The 26,785-nt window shown below is 40.7% G+C and overlaps 1 protein-coding gene across 1 annotated transcript in view; it reads right to left on the bottom strand.

Moving 5' to 3' along the window:
• SLC25A13 (solute carrier family 25 member 13) overlaps positions 1–26,785 on the bottom strand; it is a 214,097-nt gene that overhangs the window by 167,521 nt on the left and 19,791 nt on the right. Inside the window, 1 exon segment of the mRNA XM_082633147.1 lies at positions 13,091–13,144. Within this exon segment, the coding sequence (XP_082489273.1) occupies positions 13,091–13,144 (54 nt within the window).

Raw genomic sequence — 26,785 nt, 5'->3', positions numbered from 1 at the left:
TCCAAATAAAAAGCAAAACCCCATTAAGTTTGCCGAGTTTTATTTTTATTCCAGCGGTTCTCAACTGCAGGCAGCTTAGCCTGACTGTCCAGCTTAAAAACACCAATGTCCCCAATAGCCAAGTACAATGCACAAAGACTAGCCTTCTCTGTACATTACCTGACTTTCTGGGGTGGAGTTCTCTAGCTCTGAGCGGCCTCTGTTTTCACGTTTCCCCACAGGGGACATCTGGCAGTGTCTGCTGACAATTCTGACTGTCATAACTTGGGGGGAGGGGCAGAAGCAGAAACTGGCATCTACTTGGTACAGGCCAGGGATGCTGCTAAATATCCACAATGCACAGGATGACCCTCCACCCCAATAACAGAGTCACCCAGCCAACTGACAACAGCACTGAGCTTGAGAAACCCAGGTTTACAGAAATTTGGAAGGACAAATTTTGTCTTGTTCTTTAGCAAGAACATATAGCTTTAAAAAAAAAAAAAAAAGTAGGGCTTCCCTGGTGGTGCAAGTGGTTGAGAGTCCGCCTGCCGATGCAGGGGACGCGGGTTCGTGCCCCGGTCGAGGAAGATCCCACATGATGCGGAGCGGCTGGGCCCGTGAGCCATGGCCGCTGAGCCTGCACGTCCGGAGCCTGCGCTCCGCAATGGGAGAGGCCACAACAGTGAGAGGCCCGCGTACCGCAAAAAAAAAAAAAAAAAAAAGTAGAATTCTGAAATCATGAATGAAAACAACCCAATTCTTTTGCCCCCTTTCCTGTTTCAAAGGCAATAATGTTGAAGAAAAAAAAAAAAGGATGACAAACAGGATAAGCTGGAGAGCAAACTGTTAACAGCATGGCTGCTGTGAGATTTTATGGAAGCAGGTAAGAAATGCTGCTGTGGTTAGTGTCCTCTCCATTCTAGAGCAGAAATGGTCAACAAGAATAAGGTGGTGGGATTTCCCTGGTGGTCCAGTGGTTAAGACTCCACACTTCCACTGCAGGGGGCACAGGTTCAATCCTGGTGAGGGAAGTTCCTTGTGCCGCGCAGTGTGGCCAAAAAAAAAAGAGAATAAGGTGGCATGTGATGCTTCTTCACAGCGTTCCCCCAGGTCTTCCCTGTAAGACGTTCCAGTTCACATAAGTGGAACCTGCTCATTTCTGTTCTGTGAAGGACTGGGGGCTGTGGGAAATGCTGAGAAACAACATGGGGATCACACATATCCCTGTGGAGCAGGGGAGGGCCTCTTGATCCTTGGGATCAAACAGTGATTTGGGGGGTGGAGAGATGAGGACCATGAACTACAAGAAGAGAGCCAGCTCGGTGACAGGAGCCACAGTGATGGGAGAGCACAGTGAACAGAGGTGCAATGATAGCATCTCTGTTCCCTCTGTAACTGCAGTTAATCCCAGTTAAAACTGTTTTAAAAAGTCACTTGTCAGGGCTTTCTTGGTGGTGCAGTGGTTAAGAATCCGCCTGCCAATGCAGGGGACATGGGTTCGATCCCTGGTCTGGGAAGACCCCACATGCCGCAGAGCAACTAAGCCCATGCGCCACAACTACTGAGCCTGCGCTCTAGAGCCCAAGAGCCACAACTACTGAAGCCCGCGCACCTAGAGCCCATGTTCCACAAGAAGAGAAGCCACTGCGATGAGAAGCCCATGCGCCACAGTTAGAGAAAACCCACGCACATCAACGAAGAACCAAGGCAGCCAAAAATAAACAAATAAAAATAAATTAATTAATTTTAAAAAAAGTCACTTGTCATTTCTACATTTCAGTCATTCCAATGTGGGATAAGCTCTTGGTTAGATACTCAGTTACGGGCTTTAGAGTCTGTCAGGCCTGGGCTGCAGAGAGCTCTGCTTCTGCCTCTGCCTCTAACCACCTGTAGGGCCTCAGGTAAGTAACTAAAGCTTTCTGGGCCTCTGGTTCCTCACCTGTAAAATGGGGATAACAACACGACCTGCTTTTAAGGTTGATACTAGAAATAAATGAACAATCATGTAACGCACTTAGCACAATGCCCTACACACAACAGGTATTTTATAAATGTTCTAGATTATTGGGTTTTGTTTAACATTTTTTAGCACAGTACAAAAGAAAAGCTCAAAGACGGCCCACTAATCCTACTATTCTTCAGTTAGCAATGAATTTGGCTTTTTGCAAACATAGAAGGATTATACTTTGATTTTCCTAACTGAGGCAAAACAAGACTGAAATATAAAGGAAATGTCACTTCTAATTACAGCAATCCTATGATTTAGAATTATACCTATGTTCGCTTATAGTAGTGAATAATTCATTTATTTAAAAACACAGTTTAACTCTCCTCCCATCAGTAGACATTATTAGATTACTGGATTATCTCCAGTTTGGGGTATTTTTTTAAAAAGCTAAGGTAACCAGCTTTGTATGTAACATTTGTCCAAATTCCTGGCAAATTTCAAAGGCTAGACTCAAGGAAGAGAAACTGTTGAGTCAAAGGAGAGCATCTTTAAGGCTCTTGATACTTAACACAGTGCTCTCCAGAAAGATTGTATCAATTACAGTCTCACCAACAGTGTGAGAACATAGCCTTTTCCCCCTTTGTCTATTGTACTTGTTGTAAATATTTTTCGAGTTTAATATTTTTATATAATTGAGGTTGTAGATTTTTATCTCCTTTGCAATTTCTTCCATTACTTCTAAGTTTAGAAACTAGTTCTTCCTCATCTCAAGACTAAATATTCACCCACGTTCTCTTAGCTTTTCTTGAATAGGTTTATCTTTTACCTTTAAGTTTCAGTACATTATTGGTACTTTGTTTTTCTATGTGGTCTGAAAAAGGATCCTCCACCTTGAGTCTTTTCTACTTACTCTCTTGGTTGTCCTAGGATCATACATCAAATCATTCTCTCTTCCCCCATTTAGGATGTAATGTTTACCACATACTAAATTATCATATGGTCACCAGGGAAAGGCTTGGCAAGCAAGTCCATCTTCAGTACCACTTCTGATCAGTCGTCAATGGCTTCCTAAGGTCAAGATGTACTCTGACCAAACTCCATGGGAGAATGCCAGGATGGGCTGACAGACAGCTCCTGTCATCACTGCAGCAGGAAATGTTTCAGGTCTATCCTAGGCACTGACCTATCTACTCTTGCAAGATTACATGCATCTTAATTGCTATAACTAGAGGGAAAGCTCTGCCAGGACAGGACTGTTTTCCTTTCTCACTGCTATATCCTCAAGTTCCAGACTGTTGCCTGGCAGATAATGAAACATGTTCAATAAATATCCGCCAAATGAATGTGAACTTACTTACAAAACAGAAATAGAGTCATGGATGTAGAAAACAAACTTATGATTACCAAGGGGGGAACGGGGGCAGGGATAAATTGGGAGACTGGGATTGACATACACACACTACTATATATAAAACAGATAACTAATAAGGACCTACTGTATAGCACAGGGAACTCTACTCAGTACTCTGTAATGACCCACATGGGAAAAGAATCTAAAAAAAGAGTGGATATATGTATATGTATAACTGATTCATTTTGCTGTACACCTGAAACTAACACAACATTGTAAATCAACTATACTCCAATAAAAATAAAACAAAACATTGCATTATTTTTCTCTTGCAAGTCTTCTTGGCCATAATCACTCTTTGATTTTCCCCAAATGATCTTTAGAATCACTGTCAAGCTACCGACCCCTAAAAAAATTCCACCAAAAATGGAAATTAAAAGTACAATGTGATACCACTACTCATACACAAGATAATTAAAAAGAAATAACCAATGTTTGCAAAATGTGAAGCAAATGTAACTGGTGAAGCACTTTAGAAAACTGCTTGGCAATATCTACTATAACTGAACATACACGTAAGCAGAGACCCAGCAATTTCACACCAAAAAAAACAAAAAAACAAAACCCCCATGCTTTAGCATTTTAATGTCCACAGCAATATTGATAAGTATGTTGTCATTTTGTTACTTGTTTTCTGGTTGTTTTGTATTATAGTTGTTCTCTGTTCTTTTCTTCTTCTTTTTTTTTTTTTTTTTTCCTTTTTGCGGTATGCGGGCCTCTCACTGCTGTGGCCTCTCCCGCTGCGGAGCACAGGCTCCGGACGCGCAGGCCCAGCGGCCATGGCTCACGGGCCCAGCCGCTCCGCGGCATATGGGATCCCCCCAGACCGGGGCACGAACCCGTATCCCCTGCATCGGCAGGCGGACTCTCAACCACTGCGCCACCAGGGAGGCCCTTTTCTTCTTCTTTTAGTCTTGTCCCTTGTTGCCTGATGATTTTCTTTAGTGATATATTTGTGTTCCCTTCTCTCTAGTTTTTGTGTATCTACTGTAGGCTTTTTGACTTGTGGTTACCATGGAGTTCATATATGTTGACCTATATCTACTTGTTTTCAACTGATTAAGTCATATAAGTTCAAACACATTCTAAAAGATCTACATTTTCTATTCCTCCCTGCCACATTTTGTTTTTGAGGTCATATCTTACATCTTCATGTCTATCTCTTAACTGTTTATTGTAGTTTAGTTAATTTTACAATTTTTGGCTTCTAGCCTTTATACTAGCTTATTTAAGTGGCTGATCTACAGCCTTTAGTATATACTTTACCAGTGGGATTTTTCCCTTCCTATAATTTCTTATTGGAGCTTTTTCTTTTTCACTTAAAGGAGACCCTTCAATGCTTCTTGTAAGGTCAGTTTAGTATTGATGAACTCTTTTAGTTTTTGCTTGTCTGAGCAGCTCTGTTTCTCCTTCAATTTTTAATGATAATCTTGCTGGGTAGAGTATCCCAGGTTGTAAGTTCTTCCCTTTCGGCACTTTAAATGTATCATGCCACTCCCTTCTGGCCTGCAAAGTTTCTGCAGAAAAATTAGCTGACAGCCTTCTGGCAGTTCCCTTGTACGTGACTTTGTTTTTCTCTTGCTGCGTTTAAAATTCTCTACCTTTACCTTTTGCCATTTTAAGTGTATGTCTTGGTGTGGGGCTCTTTGGCTTCATCTTGTTTGGAACCCTCTGTGCTTCCTGTACCTGGATATCTGGGAAGTTTTCAGCCATAATTTCATCAAATACCCTCTCTACTCCTTTCTCTTTTCTCCTTCTGGGACCCCTAAAATGCAAATGTTAGTACACCTGATGTTGTCCCAGAAGTTCCTTAAACTATCCTCAGTTTTTCCAATGTTTTCCTTTTTGCTGTTCTTATTGGGCAATTTCCATTACTCTATCTTCCAGATCACTTATATGTTCTATATCACCTCATATCTTGTTAATTCCCTCCAGTGTATTTTTTTTCATTTCAGTTATTATATTCTCCAGTGCTGGCTGGTTCTTTTTTTTATATTTTCTAGTTCTTTATTAAAATTCTCACTGTGTTCATCTATTCTTTTCCCCAGTTAAGATTCTTAGTACTAATGCTTTGAACTCTTTATCAAGTAAATTACTTATCTCTGTTTCATTAGTGTTTTTTTCCAGGTTTTTTTTCCTTGTTCTTTCATTTGAAACATTTTCCTCTGTCTTCTCATTTTGTTTAACTTTCTCTATGAAATTAGGTAAAACAATTACCTCTCCTGGCCTTGAAGGCGTGTCCTTGGAGCATCCATATGCAGTCTGCACGTGCCCAGTGGCTTTGGTGGGAGAGACAGATCTGATGTGAGCACAGGCTGCATCTTCTCCAGGGTGTGCTGGCAGCTATCGCCTTGGTAGGAGGTAGAGCTGGAGTTGGAGGGACTAGAGCCAGAGCCATGTGCAAGCCAGGGCTTCTCTGCTCAGTGGTCATCACAGCTCTATTGGGGGTGGGAGCTGGGTTTCTCCTGGGTATGACAGCAGTCTCTGCCTTGGTTTGGGACATGGCCAGGGCCTGAGGGCTTTAGGGCTGCATTTCTGTGTGGGTGTCACTTCTTCCCCCATGTGTGTACCTTGGTTAGAGGCTGGATCGGGGCCGGGGGGTTGGATCGGGGCCACAGCACTAAGCTGGTCCCACCCCACAGCAGTATTATTTTGAATAGTGAAGAAATGGAAAATAACTCTAATGTCAACAGTAGAATACTTAAATGAACTGTGGTATATTCACACAATGGAATAAACTAATACTAACTACGCACGACAACATGGATGAATCTTACAAATAAAGCAAGAGTGAAAGAAACTAGACACAAGAATACATATTGTATTATTCTATTTATATAAAGTTGAAAACCAGGCAAACTAATATATGGTGACAGAAGTCGGACAACTAGTTACTCTTGGAAGGAGCGGGTATTAACTAGAAAGAGCATCAGGGGGCTTCTGAGGTGCTGGGTACATGGGTGTACTCACTTTGTGAACATTCATGGAGCTGTACATTTATGATCTGTGCACTTCATTTAACCCTCAGTAAACAGTTTACATTTAAAAATCTCAGATATTTTATCTGCCTCATTTTTTTAGAGGTGATAAATCATCTCTTAAATGTAAGAACATGTTAATTTGGACACAAAGAACACAGTTTTCTGCAGTTTTAAAAACCAGCTCATCACCAAGGCTGGGGTGGTCTGCCTGTGATTAAAGTAAACATGTCAAAGGTTTTCCTTAGATTGATGGACAGAGGGTCCCTGTCAGGGGAGTGGACTATACCTTACAGCTACCACATCTTTGAAATGTTATTTAATCCTTCTTTGGTAATACATTTTACAAATGACCTGAAGCTTCTCTCCCTTACAATTTTTGGAAGTTTTAATATGATTAAACATATATACTTATAAAATGGGGAGGCTTTTAGGATTCCTTGCACAACCTAGTATAATACTAATTGTGATGGTTAATTTTATGTGTCAACTTGACTGGCCAACAGGTGCCCAGATTAATCATTGTTTCTCGGTGTGTCTGTGAAGGTGTTTCTGGATGAGAGTGACATTTCAATCTGTGGCCTCAGTAAAGTGGATTTTCCTCCCCAATATGGATGAGCTTCATCCAATCCATTGGGGACCGAATAGAATAAAAGGTGGAGGAAAGAAAAATTCACACCTTTTTTCCTTCCCCATTGCTTGAGCTGGGACCTGTCTTCTCTGGCCCTCAGACTGGGATTTACGTCATCAGCTCCCCTGGTTCTCAGGCCTTCAGACTGGGGATGAATTACAACACAGGTTTTCCTGGGTCTCCAGCCTGCAGACAGTATATCATAGGACTCCTCAGCCTCTAAAATGGATGGTGTGAGCCAATTCCTCATTAGATAGATAAATAGCTAGAGCTAGAGATGGAGATATCTCCTACTGGTTGTTTCTCTGGAGAACCCTGACTAATAAACCAACTGTCAACATGAAGATGCACCACCACACCCAAAGAATACAGTAGCAAAGGAAAGGAATGTGTCACTACACTGTATGCTCAGAGGCCAGGGGGCCTAACTGCCCTGCTCACCACTGGTTGAACAAAATAGTCTATCAACTGTGAACACACCAGAACTATAATCATCCAGCCACCCACTTTTGCCACAAATCATTCACATCTGATGGCTGAAGGGAAAATTCTCCTTGACTGTTTTCTAGCCACAGAGAAATGCTGTGCACACCTGATCACTACGTCTGACCATTCTTCACCCTGATTCTCTGTTATAGGCGTGGAATAAAGTATAATTAAGAATTTGCATATGGATCAAGTATTTTATGTTATTAAGGAATTACTATTAATTTCATCATGTGCACAGTGATATATATTATGGCCATGAGGGAAACTGTTCTTATTATTTGGAGCTGTAGGCCAAAGTATTTCGGCTGAATCATGGTGACAGCTAACTTACACTGAAATATATCATTAAATATATATATGTGAAACTATATGACAGATATTAAATTAAATTAAGTGGTGGTTATGTGGGTGTTTACTGTACTACTCTATTTTCTGTATATTTGTAAATTATAACAAAAAATTTTAAATACAATTATCACAAAGTTAATACAGAAAAATATATTGCTGTTGATAAAAATTTAAAAGAAGATACAATTTTTCAACTAACAAGTTGGCAGAAAGGTTTTTTGTTGCTGCTGCTGTATTTTTTTTAATAATCTGAGTTGACGTCATAATGTGGAGAAATGAAAACTCCCATACTCCCAAAAATGAGTACTGATACAATCTTCTTGAAAGGCAGTCTGCCAAGAACCAAAAGCCTTAAAGTGTTGTAAACCCACTCTTTAATCCAACGATGTCACTTCTATGAATTTATCCTAAGAAAATGCTAGCTATATGCAAAAATGTAGTTTCAAGGGTATTCATTACAGTGTTGTTAATGATAGCAGAGTGGAGAAGACAACTAAACATCCAATAATAGGGAGTGGCTAGATAAATTATGGTAAAACAGCCATATACAGTAATATGATAGCAGTAAAAATAATGCAGAAATGCTTTCAATTATAGGAAAAGGTATTCATAACATCTTAGGTGAGGGGAAAAATGGATACAAAATGGTATTTTTCCTCCTGTTATGGAAAATAATTATATTCATACACAGAGACAAACAGGGAGAGGGAAATGGATACATGTCTATATAAACATATAGACATAAATATATATGGATCACAAGTTACATTTCTTTACACACATCTGCCTTTTAAATTTTCAAAACATAGGAACTGTTTTGTCATAAGAAAAAAGTTTTTCAAAGAAGGAATTATTTTTCCAATTTTGCCTACAAACATTTTTTAAGTATATATTATGTTTTTGTTGACAAAGAATAAAAGATTGGTCATTTTCAATCAAATGGTCCTTCAAAATGTCTTTAACTTGCCCGTTCTCCATTCTCCCTGCTACCAAAACCCTCATCAAGTTATTAGGGTCTCACACCACAATTATATCCATCACTGCCTAACTCATGGTCTTGCTGCACCAATCAAATCTCAGACCCACACTCCATGTCGCTGGATAACTCAGAAAACCTTCAATGGCTTCCTATTGTTTAGCAGAAATAGCAAACTCCCAATTCTCTTTCTAATTTTGTCACCCCCACACTGTAATACTTGGCAGACTCCTTGGAACAGAGTTGAATTTAAATAAACATTTGAAGAATGAGCAGGAATCCTTCCATCTGGAGGCTGTTTGCTCCCAAACCCACCTCCAGGCCTTCCCTCCAACGTGGTCCTGTTTCCCAGAAGCCTCGGCTGCCCTCCTCAGTGCCTCCCCAGCTCCCATGCAACCCCGGGGCTCCTCAACTTCCCTCTCCAAGGAGCCTTCTCTGACCTCTCCCCGCCACAGGGACTGCTCCCTCCTCCCATTTCCTGTGGCATTTGCTTTAACCACACAAGTGACCCTTGACTGTGCTGACTTAAGATTTTTTTTACCTTCTGCATGCCTGTAAATCTGGTCTCCTTTTTCTGAACATCCCACTCACTGCGAATTTCCATGGGGTTTTATTTAAACTGTAAGCACTCAAATACACACCTGTTTAACATGAAGCAGCACGGAAAGTGTTAGGCAGAGGAAAACCCCATGTCAACGTTTAGGTTAGAAACAAAACTGACTACACCTAGACCTCAACTTCTACATCCAGACAAAACATTACCTGCCACATATCACTAGAAAAGCCTGCATAAAAAAATTCAAACACCTTAGGCTGGGGATCCTTTATGCCAAGTTCCACCCTGCCTACCATTCTAGTACCATTGCCTAAGGCCCTATGCTGCAGGCCACTGCCACACCTGGCGCTCTTAGAGCTCTTTGCTTTGGTCATGCTATCGCCTTTGCCTGGAACGGTCTTCCTTTGCTCCACAACCCTCCTCCACCTTCTCCATCTGATAAATACCAGCTCAAATATCACCACCTGCTCCAACTTTTAATGACCCTCTCTAGGAAGATGTAATTAGCCCCACATCATCTCCCTGCTAATTAATGCTATATAATGCAGATCAACCATTTTATTTTTTTACACTTAAACACACACAAGTGAGATAGTTAAGGGCAGGAGCCATGATTTAATGCATCTTTATATCCCCAACACCTGACACTGTACTTAACATACAGTAAGCAGCTTCAAAAAACGAAGTGGAATTGATTTTAACTCTTTTCAAAAAACTAAAATAAGCCAGAATTGGGCCCAGTTTAGCCCTCCAGGACCCCTCTTTCCTTATCTGTTTTGGTTCTGCTAGCTCTCTCTGCTCTTCACAGCTGCCACTCCCCTGTTACCAGCACATCTGGTCCAAAGGGTACAGTGAAGCTTCTCTCCACCTCCCCTAAGCTACAGAAGAATCATCTAACTAGTTTAGCAGAGAGAAGGTTGGGATATTTATAAATAAGGGAAGTCAGGCAAGAGTCGTAGAAAGTCAGCAAAGCAGTCAGGTTTACAGCATGCTCACTGCTGATCCATGCTTAACTGAAAAGCCCAGCCCCAGCAGAGACACGCCTGGTCCAGCCCCCAGGCGCCTCGCTCCCTATTCTTCCCCCATGACAGCGTCTGCGGCAGAGAGTAAACAAGAGATCCTCAGCGTGTGGAGCCAAGGTGGATTTGTGTTGGTACCACACTACCCAAGCCTGATGAGATCACCCGAGCCTCTGCCAGATCCACAATCCCTTCCAGAAACTGCTGACCACTATTTTCTTTGGGGACAGTTGCCCCACATCATCATCTCGGACTCTAAGTAATATGGAACTCTCACTCAAAAGCCACATAGTCCCAGCCACGCCAAGAGAAGGCAGCACTCCCCTATCTGGTCCGAAAGATTCCAGCCCAGCCTTCAGGCCCACTGACACAGAAGCCCCACAGGTGGCTCTCCAGAACTCTGCATGGACTGCTACCCTCCTTGGGTCTACCTGACCAATCTCATTTGTCTCCAGTAAAGACTTGCCTGCTACTGAGATGTGGCAGCTGGAAAAGATATGTTGTTCCAAAGCAGAATCTCAACCCAGCCTCACCAGCCACCACGTGCCATCAAAAAGCAGGCACGGCTTTTACATGGAGCCTTTGCACTGGATCACATCAAAAGACCAGCAAAGGGGCTTCCCTGGTGGCGCAGTGGTTGGGATGTCCGCCTGCCGATGCAGGGGACACGGGTTCGTGCCCCAGTCCAGGAAGATCCCACATGCCGTGGAGCGGCTGGGCCCGTGAGCGATGGCCGCCGAGCCTGCGTGTCCAGAGCCTGTGCTCCACAATGGGAGAGGCCACAACAGGGAAAGGCCACAACAGTGAGAGGCCCGTGTACCGCAAAAAAAAAAAAAAAAAAAAAAAAAAGACCAGTAAGTATCCAAGATGCACCATCTACTGAGACACTTTAAGTTGTTCCCATTTCCCATCAGAAGGATGCCCACAGCTATTGCTGGTTTAGAAAATGGGAAGTACACAGATGCTGAGTTCAAGGAATGATGATGACTTTGCCAGCTAGAGTTAACAAGTTTCATGCATCTCTCTAGGCTCGTTAGCAACGCATTCACGTGCTCTTCTGCAAGTGGTCTTCCAGAATTACATCATAAGAGTAGACCTTAAATACACACCTTTAAAATGTCTATGGTTCACTCATACACACCTCAGCCCAATCATGGGGGACCCAACGTGCACAGCAACAAACACTAGTCTAGGTGAGAAAGAAATGTGTTTCTGTTTTCTGGACTTTCGTTATCCAGAATTCTTTTCCACCTTAGAATCTCTACACTGTATTGACCTTTCTGGGCAAAAAACAAATTTATAAAGAATTCTGCCTTCTTATATATAATACAATCCACCTTATAAATTTTTTTTCTCATATTTTGTTCATATTTTTAACCATTTTCTCTTGGAGTCCGTCTCTTTTTTTGAATTATTTAATTTCAAGCATTTACTGAATCAATATCTGATGCATATCATGTGCATATCTAATGCATATCACTTTCAAATAAGTTTTTTCATTGAATCTTTACAAATTTTTATGACATTATGAAAATGTTCATATATCAATATATACAAAGTAGACTGAATAGTATAATAAACCCAATATTCCATTTCCCAGTTGCAAAAATTATCATCATACTGCCCACTTATTTCTCCTACCTCACCAAAACTGGGTTATTTAAAAGCAAATCTCAGATATCATAATCTCATCTGTAAATATTTCAGTGTACACCTCTAAAAGAAAAAGACTCTATAGTTCCCATATTTGGAATACCATTACCTGGCCTAAAAAATCAATTAATAACTATTCTTTAATATCAAATAATCCTATCAGTATTCAAATTCCTTGATTCCTCAGTTTTTTAATAGTGACACAGTTTGATGAGGAAAGTGATGCTCACAGAATTGATAACTTCCTAAGCCATATATTTGATACATAGCAGTATAATAAGTTTCTCACTTGAAGGCTTGATCCTCTTTATATATAGCACAGCTACCTTTTCACCATGTTTAGAAAAGGTCCACATATATATATATTTTAATTTTCTTTACAAAAGCGGCCTTTTCTTTCTTTTTTAAGTGTTTCATTGCCAGTTAAATAACCTTAAAAGTGGTCCAGTGTTTGGGACCTGAGGTAGGCTTTTACTAGAGTATTAATCACTCAGTGCCTAATGTCACAAAGTAGCTGCAAGCATAAGAAACTAAGGAAATAAACTTGTGTGCTGTCTGTTGTGATGTAGTATCTACTATTACTCATACTGGGGCCTCCTCAAGGGCACCACAGTTGAAATAAAATGATATGATGAAGATGATGATGATGACAGCAACAACAATGCTCTAAGGAGAGACAAGGCTGGTCCCCTTTGGATGAAAGAAGGATTACTAAAATGTTTACGAAGAGCTTTAAACTTCTTAGGAGGAAAAGCATTAGTATCATCAAACTGCACAAGTCAATCCTGGAAAGGTAAATGGGTTGTGAGACTAAATCCCCACCACCACCACCCGGCAACTCTGTTTCAATACCTAATACCATGTGAGACAAAAGAAAGTAAAACATAAGCCATGCAGCCATCACAAACAATCGCCTACAAGTATCTGATACATTTAAAAAAATAGATATAACTGTAAAGGATCTCTTTTATACATCTTAAGATAGTTTGGGGGATTTTTTTTTTAAATATAACAATGAAATTAAGAGCTGCTCAAAAATAATCTTCAGAGTTACAGAACACAAATCAAACAAAAAACAAAATAGATTCTTTATACTGACCTTCAAAAATATTGTTCTAAGTTCGGCTGGATCTGCTCTCTTGGTTAAAGCCACCTATAAATAAACATAAAAATGTTTATATTATTAGAACAAAGCTGAGAAATCAAGCTAGCAGACTGAAAGAAAATAAACTCCAGGTTAGAAATCAGTGGATTTCATTTTTACACTTAAAGCACTAAATTTCCCCAGTGCATAAACTACCCTCTGGATTTTAAATTAGACTCCTTATGTGGTTTCTAGAATGATAACATTCCGTGCAAGAAACCAGGAAAGCTCCTAATATGTAGTGTTTAATATATACCATTGTTTTTCCAAAATGAGTAAGAAAAAAAGAAAAGTTGAAACAGATTTGTAACCACCTGGCATTTTAAACTACACTCCAGCGTGACCCACACCTTTCACAGGCGAATATTAAAGTACAACTTGTTCATTAACTATGTAAGAGAACATAGTTCTGAGAGAAGTTAGTGAGTAAGGCAAACAATATTAATAGAAGGGAATTACTTCCCACAGTTCCACAATGGACAGGTGTGAATGCCCAGCTATCTGGTCATGCCAAGCAGTCTCCTCCTCTCCCCTACTTTTAAGAAACCAGAAGTCTCCAATTATACAGCACTGAGAAATATAACCATTGTTTTGTAATCACTTTAAACGGAGTATAATCTATAAAAAATATTGAATAGCAACGTTGTACACCTGAAACTAATAATGTAAATCAACTACACTTCAACGAAAAAAAAATCCTAAGTCTCCATATGTATGACTATTATTTACCACATTCTAGAATACAAAGGGCTATGGTTACCTTTCAGAGCAAAGTTTGACAGATTAGCTCAGAATAGGTGTTGTGCTTAATTCTCCAGCCCACAAAGTCCAAAAACATCATTGGGGAAAAGGAAGACAAACTTGAACATGGCTGCCCCAGGCCAACACAAAAGAGTCCTTATGTGGAACCAAACAGTAGGCTTATTCAGCGTCCCATCACCCCATCCTGCTGGCAAAAACCGTCAGGAGACTGAATTCTCACCAAGCACAGCGTCACCCCACGATACAGCCAAGGAGGGGTTCCTGGAACCACCCCAATACTGGAGCCATGTCGCTATCCATGGGGAGATTTATGCAAATTGTTCTAAATCCTTTCTATGTGTTTGCAAAGGCTCTTCTGAGACCTTTGGACAATGGGTTCTCTGTCTCGAAATATGTAACTGCCTGAGCTTCTTGGCCTGCCACTGTCAGGAATAATTTTATTAACTAATCACTGGAATAGGAGAGGTAGTTTCCCTGAAACCAGTTAGTTGGTCACCTTGTTTCCCAAAGCAAGACTGATAACTCTTAACTTCAGCTGAGTACTTATAACCACCAATGCTATTTTTATCCTTAAGAATTTGTAATCTCTTTAAAATCCTCAATTAGTGAGTGTTCTTTGTTGTCAATTAACGAGAAGAAAACAGACTGCTAACCAACCTTAGATTGATGATAGTGCTAAGAGTCTCAGAAGATTCCCTCCCTTTGGGTCTATATTCTGAGAAAGGTGGCGTAGGACAAACGCTATCAGAGAAGATGAGCCAGCATGAAATGCCTCTATATCCTCTCCTTTAAGAGCAAAGAAATTCCCTTCGAGTTCTACATCTCAAGACCGTAACAGTTTTTTAAAAGGCATATGGTGACCCTCAGCACTTAATTTGCTTACCTTTAAAAGCAAAGGTAAGTTTCCACAAAGTGAACTATTCTTGCTCCATCTGAATAACACATCCTTTAAAATCAAATTAATTCACCATGCCACACACTTCATAAAGCCTTCCCTGGGCAACGCAGTTTCAGAGTGAACTTCCCCCCCAACCCCGCCCTAAATTCCCACAGGTTCTTCTACTTACTAATCCCAAAATGCACCACCAGGACTACATCTCTGTGAGAGAAAGAAAGCTTTCACTCTGTAACTCTCCCAGGGTGGAGGGCACAGGAGAAAACAATCCATATAGCGGCCCAGCACTTTTAAGTCAGGTCACCTAATGTGTACAGAACACTTCATAGTTACAGTTAAGTTACAGTTACACTTAAGTTACAGTTAGACATACCAGCGTTCCGAAGGTGTACTGAGATGGAGTCTACCTGATGGCAAAACCAGGCGCTAGCAAGTTCTGTGAACTGCAAAAAGGGAGCCAAGAAATGTAGCCTCCCTTTTTAAGCCAACTCAGAACACCTGCTCGGCAAGCGGCACGTTGCATCACCTGACAATCCTTAGTTCATTGGGCTTCTCAGAAGATTCATCAAACTCTAGAGTTTTTCCAAAAGGCTGATTTTCATTGTTTTATATACATGCATATATTTCTCATATACTAATAGCATGTAAATATTTACAGATACTATTCTTACAATCTGATTGCCTGATTTGCTTTATCATTACTCTTCTGAATTTGCGTTTATAAGAATAGATGCCACCATTAAAACAAAATATTTATATCAAGAGATTTAAATAAAGTAATTTTCAAACATAGTTAGGGAGTAAATCACCAAGAAGAAAAAGGATTATTGGCAGATGACTGAATTATCACCATTTGCTACTTAATTCAATAGAGAATTTTATACACAAGCACATAACATTCACACCAAGTGGAGGTTAAGGGGGGGGAACTGGAAAAATTATGCATTATATGTTTTTCCATAAACTGGGAGAAGTTAACCTTTGTTTAAAGACAGTATTGAAATTTCAGGTCAATTCCCCAAATCTATGTTCCACGGGGCAGAATTTGAGGAACACTGAATATGTAAAATTTTTGATAAGACAAACATTATAAATAACAGCAATAGCATTTGCAAGACACATATACCAGCTAGGTACATCCCAAATACAAATATAAAAACAGCCAAAAATAACATAACTTCAATGACTGGTTTAAAAGGGGGGCAGTGGGAAGCACGGCAAGGAAAAGCAGAAAGATAAAGTGTGAATTCTGTGCTCTGCAAGTGAACCTTGACTGATACAATCAGTAACTCTAAAAGAAATTCCCCCAAAACACAGTTACCATTAACTGGAGAAGGAAAAAAGAGAGGTCCCATCACATTTAAGAAAAACAATTTTTCATTGACTTCACTGAGTCACTCATTCCTCATCCTACAGTTTCCCTACATTCTAATAAATGAAGAGCAGATCCGAGCTTCAAGATGGCAGAAGAGTAAGAAGTGGAGATCACCTTCCTCCCCACAAATACATCAGAAATACATCTACACGTGGAACAACTCCTACAAAACACCTACTGAACGCTGGCAGGAGACCTCAGACCTCCCCAAAGGCAAGAAACTCCCCACGTACCTGGGTAGGATAAAAGAAAAAACAGAGACCAAAGAATAGGGACGGGACCTGCACCAGCGGGAGGGAGCTGTGAAGGAGGAAAGGTTTCCACACACTAGAAGCCCCTTCGCGGGCGGAGACTTCAGGTGGTGGAGGGGGGGAGAAGCTTCGGAGCCACGGAGGAGAGCGCAGCAACAGGGGTGCGGAGGGCAAAGCGGAGAGATTCCCGCACAGAGGATCGGTGCCGACCGGCACTCACCAGCCCCAGCGGCTTGTCTGCTCACCTGCCGGGACGGGCGGGGGCTGAGAGCTGAGGCTCGGGCTTCGGTCGGAGCTCAGCGAGAGGACTGGCGGCGAGAGGACTGGCGGCGTGAACACAGCCTGAAGGGGTTAGTGCACTACGCTAGCCGGGAGGGAGTCCGGGAAAAGGTCTGGAGCTGCCGAAGAGGCAAGAGACTTTTTCTTGCCTCTTTGTTTTGCAGTGAGCGGGGAGAGGGGATTAAGAGCGCTGCTTAAAGGAGCTCCAGAGACGGGCGCGAACCGTGGCTAAAAGCGCGGACCCCAGAGACAGGCATGAGACGCTAAGGCTGCTGCTGCCGCCACCAAGAAGCCTGTGTGCAAGCACAGGTCACTCTCCACACCTCCCCTCCCGGGAGCCTGTGCAGCCCGCCACTGCCAGGGTCCTGGGATCCAGGGACAACTTCCCCAGGAGAACGCACGGCACGCCTCAGGCTGGTGAAACGTCATGCCGGCCTCTGCCGCCGCAGGTTCGCCCCGCCCTCCGTACCCCTCCCTCCCCCCCGGCCTGAGTGAGCCAGAGCCCCCGAATCAGCTGCTCCTTTAACCCCGTCCTTTGTGAGCGAAGAGCAGACGCCCTCCGGCGACCTACACGCAGAGGCGGGGCCAAATCTAAAGCTGAACGCCGGGAGCTGTGCGAACAAAGAAGAGAAAGGGAAATCTCTCCCAGCAGCCTCAGGAGGAGCGAATTAAACCTCCACAATCAACTTGATGTACCTCCATCTGTGGAGTACCTGAATAGACAACCAATCATCCCAAATTGAGGAGGTGGACTTTGGGAGAAACGATATACATATTTTTTTCTCTTTTTCTCTTTTTGTGAGTATGTGAATGCTTCTGCATGTGATTCTGTCTGTATAGCTTTGCTTTTACCATTTGTCCTAGGGTTATGTCTGTCCATTTTTTTTGGTTTTTCTTGGTTTCTTTAGTATAGTTTTTAGCATTTGTTACCATTGGGGGATTTGTTTTTTGGTTTGCTTGCTCTCTTCTTTCATTCTTTCTTTTATTACTTAAAAATTTTTTAAATAATTATCTTTTATTTTAATAACTTTATTTTATTTTTTCTTTCTTTCCTTTTTTCTGCCTTATATTCTGAGCCGTGTGAATGACAGGGTCTTGGTGCTCCGGCCGGGTCTCAGGCCTGTGCCTCTGAGGTGGGAGAGCTGACATTGGTCCACCACAGACCTCCCAGCTCCATGTAATATCAAATGGCAAAAGTCTCCCAGAGATCTCCATCTCAACCTAAGACCCAGCTCCACTCAATGACCAGCAAGCTACAGTGCTGGACACCCTATGCCAAACAACCAGCAAGACAGGAACACAACCCCACCCGTTAGCAGAGAGACTGCCTAAAATCATAATAAGGTCACAGACACCCCAAAAAACACCACCAGACACGGACCTGCCCACCAGAAAGAAAAGATCCAGCCTCAGCCACCAGAACACAGGCACTAGTCCCCTGCACCAGGAAGCCTACACAACCCACTGAACCAAACTTAGCCACTGGGGGCAGACACCAAAAACAATAGGAACTACAAACCTGCAGCCTGCAAAAAGGAGACCCCAAACAAAGTAAGTTAAGCAAAATGAGAAGACAGAGAAACACACAGCAGATGAAGAAGCAAGGTAAAAACCCACCAGACCAAACAAATGAAGAGGAAATAGGCAGTCTACCTGAAAAAGAATTCAGAATAATGATAGTAAAGATGATCCAGGGCTTCCCTGGTGGCGCAGTGGTTGAGAGTCCGCCTGCCGATGCAGGGGACGCGGGTTCGTGCCCCAGTCTGGGAAGATCCCACATGCCGCAGAGCGTCTGGGCCCGTGAGCCATGGCCGCTGAGCCTGCGCGTCCGGAGCCTGTGCTCTGCAACGGGAGAGGCCACAACAGTGAGAGGCCCGCGTACCACAAAAAAAAAAAAAAGATGATCCAAAATCTTGGAAATAGAATGGAGAAAATTCTAAGAAACGTTTAAAAAGGAACTAGAAGAACTAAAGAGCAAACAAAAAGTGATGAGCAACACAATAAATGCAATTAAAAATTCTCTAGAAGGAATCAATAGCAGAATAACTGAGGCAGAAGAATGAATAAGTGACCTGGAAGATAAAATAGTGGAAATAACTACTGCAGAGCAGAATAAAGGAAAAAGAATGAAGAGAATTGAGGACAGTCTCAGAGACCTCTGGGACAACATTAAACATACCAACATTTGAATTATAGGGGTCCCAGAAGAAGAAGAGAGAAAGAAAGGGACTGAGAAAATATTTGAAGAGATTATAGTTGAAAACTTCCCTAATATGGGAAAGGAAATAGTCAAGTCCAGGAAGCACATAGAGTCCCATACAGGATAAATCCAAGGAGAAACACGCCAAGACACATATTAATCAAACTATCCAAAATTAAATACAAAGAAAAAATATTAAAAGCAGCAAGGGAAAAACAAATAACATACAAGGGAATCCCCATAAGGTTAACAGCTGATCTTTCAGCAGAAACTCTGCAAGCCAGAAAGGAGTGGCAGGACATATTTAAAGTGATGAAAGGGAAAAACCTACAACCAAGATTACTCCACCCAGCAAGGATCTCGTTCAGATTCGATGGAGAAATTAAAACCTTTACAGACAAGCAAAAGCTAAGAGAACACAGCACCACCAAACCAGCTTTACAACAAATGCTAAAGGAACTTCTCTAGGCAGGAAACACAAGAGAAGGAAAAGACTTACAAAAACAAACCCCTAAAATTAAGAAAATGGTAATAGGAACATACATATCAATAATTACCTTAAATGTAAATGGATTAAATGCTCCAACCAAAAGACATAGACTGGCTGAATGGATACAAAAATAAGACCCATCTATATGCTGTCTACAAGAGACCCACTTCAGACCTAGGGACACATACAGACTGAAAGTGAGGGGATGGAAAAAGATATTCCATGCAAATGGAAATCAAAAGAAAGCTGGAGTAGCAATTCTCATATCAGACAAAATAGACTTTAAAATAAAGACTCTTACAAGAGACAAAGAGGGACACTAAATAATGATCAAGGGATCAATCCGAGAAGAAGATATAACAATTGTAAATATTTATGCACCCAACATAGGAGCACCTCAATACATAAGGCAGATGCTAACAGCCATAAAAGGGGAAATCAACAGTAACACAATCGTAGTAGGGGCTTTTTTTTTTTTTAATTACTCATTTATTTTTGGCTGTGTTAGGTCTTCGTTTCTGTGTGAGGGATTTCTCTAGTTGCGGCGACTGGGGGCCACTCTTCATCACGGTGTGTGTGCCTCTCACTGTCGCGGCCTCTCATTGCGGAGCACAGGCTCCAGACGTGCAGGCTCAGTAGTTGTCACTCAAGGGCCTATGTGCTCCGTGGCATGTGGGATCTTCCCAGACCAGGGCTCGAACCCATCTCCCCTGCACTGGCAGGCAGATTCTCAACCCATAGTAGGTGATTTTAACACCCCACTTTCACTAATGGACAGATCATCCAAAATGAAAATAAATAAGGAAACACAAGCTCTAAATGATACATTAAACAAGATGGACTTAATTGATATTTATAGGACCTTCCATCCAAAAACAACAGAATACACTTTCTTCTCAAGTGTTCATGGAACATTCTCCAGGATAGATCATATCTTGGGTCACAAATGAAGCCTTGGTAAATTTAAGAAAATTGAAATCGTATCAAGTATCTTTTATGACCACAACGCTATGAGACTAAATATAAATTGCAGGAAAAAATCCGTAAAAAATACAAACACATGGAGGCTAAACAATATACTACTTAATAACCAAGAGATCATTGAAGAAATCAAAGAGGAAATAAAAACATACCTAGAAACAACTGACAATGAAAACATGATGACCCAAAACCTATGGGATGCAGCAAAAGCAGTTCTAAGAGGGAAGTTTATAGCAATACAATCCTACCTTAAGACACAAGAAACATCTCAAATAAACAACCTAATCTTACACTTAAAGCAATTAAAGAAAGAATAACAAAAGAACCCCAAAGTTAGCAGAAGGAAAGAAATCATAAAAATCAGATCAGAAATAAATGAAAAAGAAATGAAGGAAACGATAGCAGAGATCAATAAAACTAAAAGCTGGTTCTTTGAGAAGATAAACAAAATTGATAAACCATTAGGCAGACTCATTAAGAAAAAAAGGGAGAAGACTCAAACCAATAGAATTAGAAATGAAAAAGTAACAACTGACACTGCAGAAATACAAAGGATCATGAGAGATTACTATAAGCAACTATATGCCAATAAAATGGACAACCTGGAAGAAATGCACAAATTCTTAGAAATGCACAACCTGCCCAGACTGAACAAGGAAGAAATAGAAAATATGAACAGACCAATCACAAGCACTGAAATTGAAACTGTGATTAAAAATGTTCCAACAGGGCTTCCCTGGTGGTGCAGTGGTTGAGAATCTACCTGCCAATGCAGGGGACATGGGTTCGAGCCCTGGTCTGGGAAGATCCCACATGCTGCGGAGCAGCTAGCTAGCCCCGTGAGCCACAATTACTGAGCCTGCGCGTCTGGAGCCTGTGCTCCGCAACAAGAGAGGCCGCGATAATGAGAGGCCCGCGCACTGCGATGAGGAGTGGCCCCCACTTGCCGCAACTAGAGAAAGCCCTCGCACAGAAACGAAGACCCAACACAGCCATAAATAAATAAATAAAATTAAAAAAAAAAAATGTTCCAACAAACAAAAGCCCAGGACCAGAAGGCTTCACAGGCGAATTCTATCAAACATTTAGAGAAGAGCTAACACCTATCCTTCTCAAACTCTCCCAAAATATAGCAGAGGGAGGAACACTCCCAAACTCATTCTATGAGGCCACCATCACCCTGATATCAAAACCAGATGAAGATGTCACAAAGAAAGAAAACTACAGGCCAATATCACTGATGAACATAGATGCAAAAATCCTCAACAAAATACTAGCAAACAGAATGCACCAGCACATTAAAAGGATCATACACCATGATCAAGCGCGGTTTATTCCAGGAATGCAAGGATTCTTCAATATACGCAAATCAATCAATGTGATACACCATATTAACAAATTGAAGGAGAAAAACAAGATGATCATCTCAATAGATGCAGAAAAAGCTTTCAACAAAATTCAACACCCATTTATGATAAAAACCCTCCAGAAAGTAGGTATAGAGGGAACTTACCTCAACATAATAAAGGCCATATATGACAAACTCACTGCGAACATTGTCCTCAGTGGTGAAAAACTGAAACCATTTCAACTAAGATCAGGATCAAGACAACGTTGCCCACTCTCACCACTATTATTTAATATTGTTTTGGAAGTTCTAGCCACAGCAATCAGAGAAGAAAAATAAATAAAAGGAATCCAAATCGGAAAAGAAGAAGTAAAGCTGTCACTGTTTGCAGATGACATGATACTATACATAGAGAATCCTAAAGATGCTTCCAGAAAACTACTAGAGCTACTCAATAAATCTGGTAAAGTAGCAGTATACAAAATTAATGCACAGAAATCTCTTGCATTCCTACACACTAATGGTGAAAAATCTAAAAGTGAAATTAAAGAAACTCCCATTTACCACTGCAACAAAAAGTATAAAATACCTAGGAATAAATAAGACACTGATGAAAGAAATTTAAGATGATACAAACAGATGGAGAGATATACCATGTTCTTGGATTGGAAGAATCAACATTGTGAAAATGACTCTACTACCCAAAGTGATCTACAGATTCAGTGCAATCCCTATCAAACTACCAAGGGCATTTTTCACAGAACTAGAACAAAATATTTCACAATTTGTATGGAAACACAAAAGACCCCGAATAGCCAAAGCAATCCTGATAAACAAAAACGGAGCTGGAGGAATCAGACTCCCTGACTTCAGACTATACTACAAAGCTACAGTAATCAAGACAGTATGGTACCGGCACAAAAACAGAAATACAGATCAATGGAACAGGATAGAAAGCCCAGAGATAAACCCACGCACATATGGTCACCTTATTTTTGATAAAGCGGACAAGAATATACAATGGAGAAAGTACAGCCTCTTCAATTAGTGGTGCTGGGAAAACTGGACAGCTACATGTAAAAGAATGAAATTAGAACACTTCTTAACACCATACACAAAAATAAACTCAAAATGGATTAAAGATCTAAATGAAAGGCCAGACACTAGAAAACTCTTAGAGGAAAACATAGACAGAACACTCTATGACATAAATCACAGCAAGATCCTTTTTGACCCACCTCCTAGAGAAATAGAAGTAAAAACAAAGTAAACAAATGGGACCTAATGAAACTTCAAAGCTTTTGCACAGCAAAGGAAACCATAAACAAAACGAAAAGACAACCCTCAGAATGTTAGAAAATATTTACAAATGAAGCAACTGACAAAGGATTAATATCCAAAATGTAGAAGCAGCTCATGCAGCTTAATATCAAAAAAACAAACAACCCACTCCAAAAATGGGCAGAAGACCTAAACAGACATTTCTCCAAAGAAGACATACAGATTGCCAATAAACACGTGAAAGAATGCTCAACATCATTAATCATTAGAAAAATGCCAATCAAAACTACAATGAGGTATCACCTCACACAAGTCAGAATGGCCATCATCAAAAAATCTACAAACAATAAATGCTGGAGAGGGTGTAGAGAAAAGGGAACCCTCTTGCACTGTTGGTTGGAATGTAGATTGATACAGCCACTATGGAGAACAGTATGGAGGATCCTTAAAAAACTAAAAATAGAACTACCATATGATCCAGCAATCCCACTCCTGGGCATATACCCTGAGTAAACCATAATTCAAAAAGAGTCATGTACCACAATGTTCATTGCAGCTATATTTACCATAGCCAGGACATGGAAGCAACCTAAGTGTCCATCAACAGATGAATGGATAAAGAAGATGTGGCACATATATACAATGGAATATTACTCAGCCATAAAAAGAAACAAAACTGAGTTATTTGTAGTCAGGTGGATGGACCTAGAGTATGTCATACAGAGTGAAGTAAGTCAGAAAGAGAAAAACAAATACAGTATGCTAACACATATATATGGAATCTAAAAAAAAAAAAAAAAAGGTCATGAAGAACCTAAGGGCAGGATGGGAATAAAGACACAGACCTACTAGAGAATGGACTTGAGGACCCAGGGAGGGGAAAGTGTAAGCTGGGACAAAGTGAGAGAGTGGCATGGACATATATACACTATCAAACGTAAGGTAGATAGCTAGTGGGAAGCAGCCGCATAGCACAGGGAGATCAGCTCGGTGCTTTGTGACCACCTAGAGGGGTGGGATAGGGAGGGTGGGAGGGAGGGAGATGCAAGAGGGAAGAGATATGGGTATATACGTATATGTATAGCTGATTCACTTTTTTATAAAGCAGAAACTAACACACCATTGTAAGCAATTATACTCCAATAAAGATGTTAAAAAATAAATGAAGAGCAGTCATTATAAAAAAGTTACTGAAATACAAATTAATATACAGACAAGATGCCATGTTAAGCATTCTTCTAACCACAACCTTACTGTGTAATCAACTCTCAAATGTTCATATCACTCAACAGTTGACTTATAAAGTATCAGACACCACAAATGTTAACCTGCTGAGTAATTATGCAAGTGGGTAATTTCAGGGATGCTGGAGATATTTATCAGAAGGATTCAGTAGCTTGTGAAATGTGCTGTAGACAAACATTAAACAGTAATAAAGCCATCACCATTAAAATTCTGTATGAAGAAGAGTACAGCAGTTAAGAAATGAATGGTGGTGTTTTAGCTGTGGGTTCTGTTAGGTCAAAATAACTTTAAATGCTCTAATTTTAGATTTTATTATTATTGTTATTAAGCTAAAGCTAACATTCCAGTAAATGTTCCCAAGACTAAAAATTTGACAAGAGACAATATAAGTCTCTTCTGAAATAGACATTTGTCTGTTTATATTTTCAACTCCTTATGGTGAAAGAGATGCTTGCTCACCCTGTCATAAGCAAGCATCACCACATTTAGAGTAAAGATTTGGATTCCAATGTATTGCTAACTTGGTGATCTTGGACAAGTCAGTTAACATCTCCAAGTTTTAGTTTCCTCATCTATAAAAAGGGCAAAATGACAAAATCTACTTATCTGTTTCATAAAGTTATCTTAAGGATTCATTAGAATGAAGAAAAAGTGCTCTGTGAATCCTAAAATGATACATAAGGTTGGTAGTGATTAATAGCTACTCTTAAAAAATGTAAGCTGTAAACACAGTTATATGATATTTCTAATCCCAAATACAAAAGGAAGATGAGGAGGTAGGTCCAACATGTATCCAACTTAGAAATAAGCAATAAAAGGTAACAGGCTAAGGAGAAAAACAGTGTATTAAAATTGTATTGGATGATCACAGTCATGTTGGGAAGCCTGGAGAATCAGCTTAAGGCTAAGGCACCACCAGTGATGCCCCAAACTATCCTAGAGTCACCTGGTGAGAAATGCACCTCTGATCCCACAACAAAAGCAGGTTGCCTAGGCTGCCTATCATCTCAGCCGAAATGGAAACTTCACACACAAGCTGCTTCCTTGTGTTGCCGTCTTCCAAGTCAAAGTCACACATGAGCATCCAATTGGCAAAGCTAGATGACATGCTTGTGCCCTGGCTGCAGGGAAAGATGGGAACTGAGTTCTGACTCATATGTTCTAGCAGGCAGGCCTTGTAATGTGGGGATTTTCTCCAATATAGGAAAGGTAGTCAAAAGAGGATGGGGAGATTTCTGGTTTCCAGTCCAGCACGTAAGGGGCTTGGAAGTTGCCAGTCTGTCCTAAAAATAAGTAAAAAGCTTAAAAATTGAAAAATCAACTACTCTTCCCAGATCCATCAGAGGAGTGATGTCACCAAGCAAACCACTGCCCCCCAAAATGGAGAAACAGAAAGGGAGAACCAGAGGATCACAATGACCAATTGCTGGAGGCTCAGTGTGGACAAGAAAAGACTTAAAAAACTCTAGGTGGACCTAGACATAGTGGATTCCCCACACTTTTGTGAATGTTACCTCCTGGAACTCAACCTGGTTCTCAGTGAATATCAGAGAAAAATCACCTGGCATTTCCAGTAGGAGGAAAGGAAAAGGAACCAAGTTGAAATGCATCAGAGCATTCTGTTCTTTATAAGAAGGTCTGCCTCAGAAGAAATTATTTCAGAGGAGTCTAACCCACTGGAGTAATACCAGAGCCAGCTGACCAGAGGGAAGGCAAATACCCAACTCCAGCCACCTCCAGCCATCCTCTCCCACCTGAGGGGAAGAAAAAATTGAGAAACACTTGTGAAGTACACTGTCCAGGGGCACAGGCTCTCTAATGGACTGAGACCTAGTCATAGGACTAGGAACACTTCCTTTCCCTCTACACCCTACGCCCACATTACCAAAGGACTAGTTACAGCAGTTCCTTTTATCCAGTACCTCATGTCTGGCTATCAAGAAAAAATTACAAAGCATACCAAAAGGCAAAAGTACACAATTTGAAGAGACAGAGCAAACATCAAAACCAGACTCAAATATGTCTGGAATATTGAGATTATCAGACTAGGAATTTAAAACAACTATGATTAATATGCTAAGGGCTCTGATGGATAAGGTAGACAACATGCAAGAAGAGATCAGCAATGTAAGCAGAAAAATGGAAATTCTAAGGAAGAACTAAAAAAGAATGCTAGAGATCAAAAATACTGTAACAGTGATGAAGAATGCCTTTGCTGGGCTTATTAGTAGACTGGATACAACTGAGGAGAAAATCTCTGAGTCTGATGATATTTCAATAGAAATCTCCAAAACTGAAAAGCAAAGAGAAAAAAAACTGAAAGCAAACAAATAAACAACAAAAAAAAACCAGAACAATATCCAAGACCATGGGACAACTACAAAAAGTGTAATATACATGTAATGGGAATACCAGAAGGAGAAGAAAGGACCAGAAGGAATATCTGAAATAATAATGATTCAGAATTTCCACCCAATCAACGTCAGATCCCAAACCACAGATACACAAAGATCAGATACACCAATGAAGATAACCAAAATCAC

Source organism: Mesoplodon mirus (assembly GCF_964341445.2).
Source record: "Mesoplodon mirus genome assembly, chromosome: 9".
NCBI lineage: Eukaryota > Metazoa > Chordata > Mammalia > Artiodactyla > Ziphiidae > Mesoplodon > Mesoplodon mirus.
This window is presented reverse-complemented; position numbering and strand designations above follow the sequence as displayed.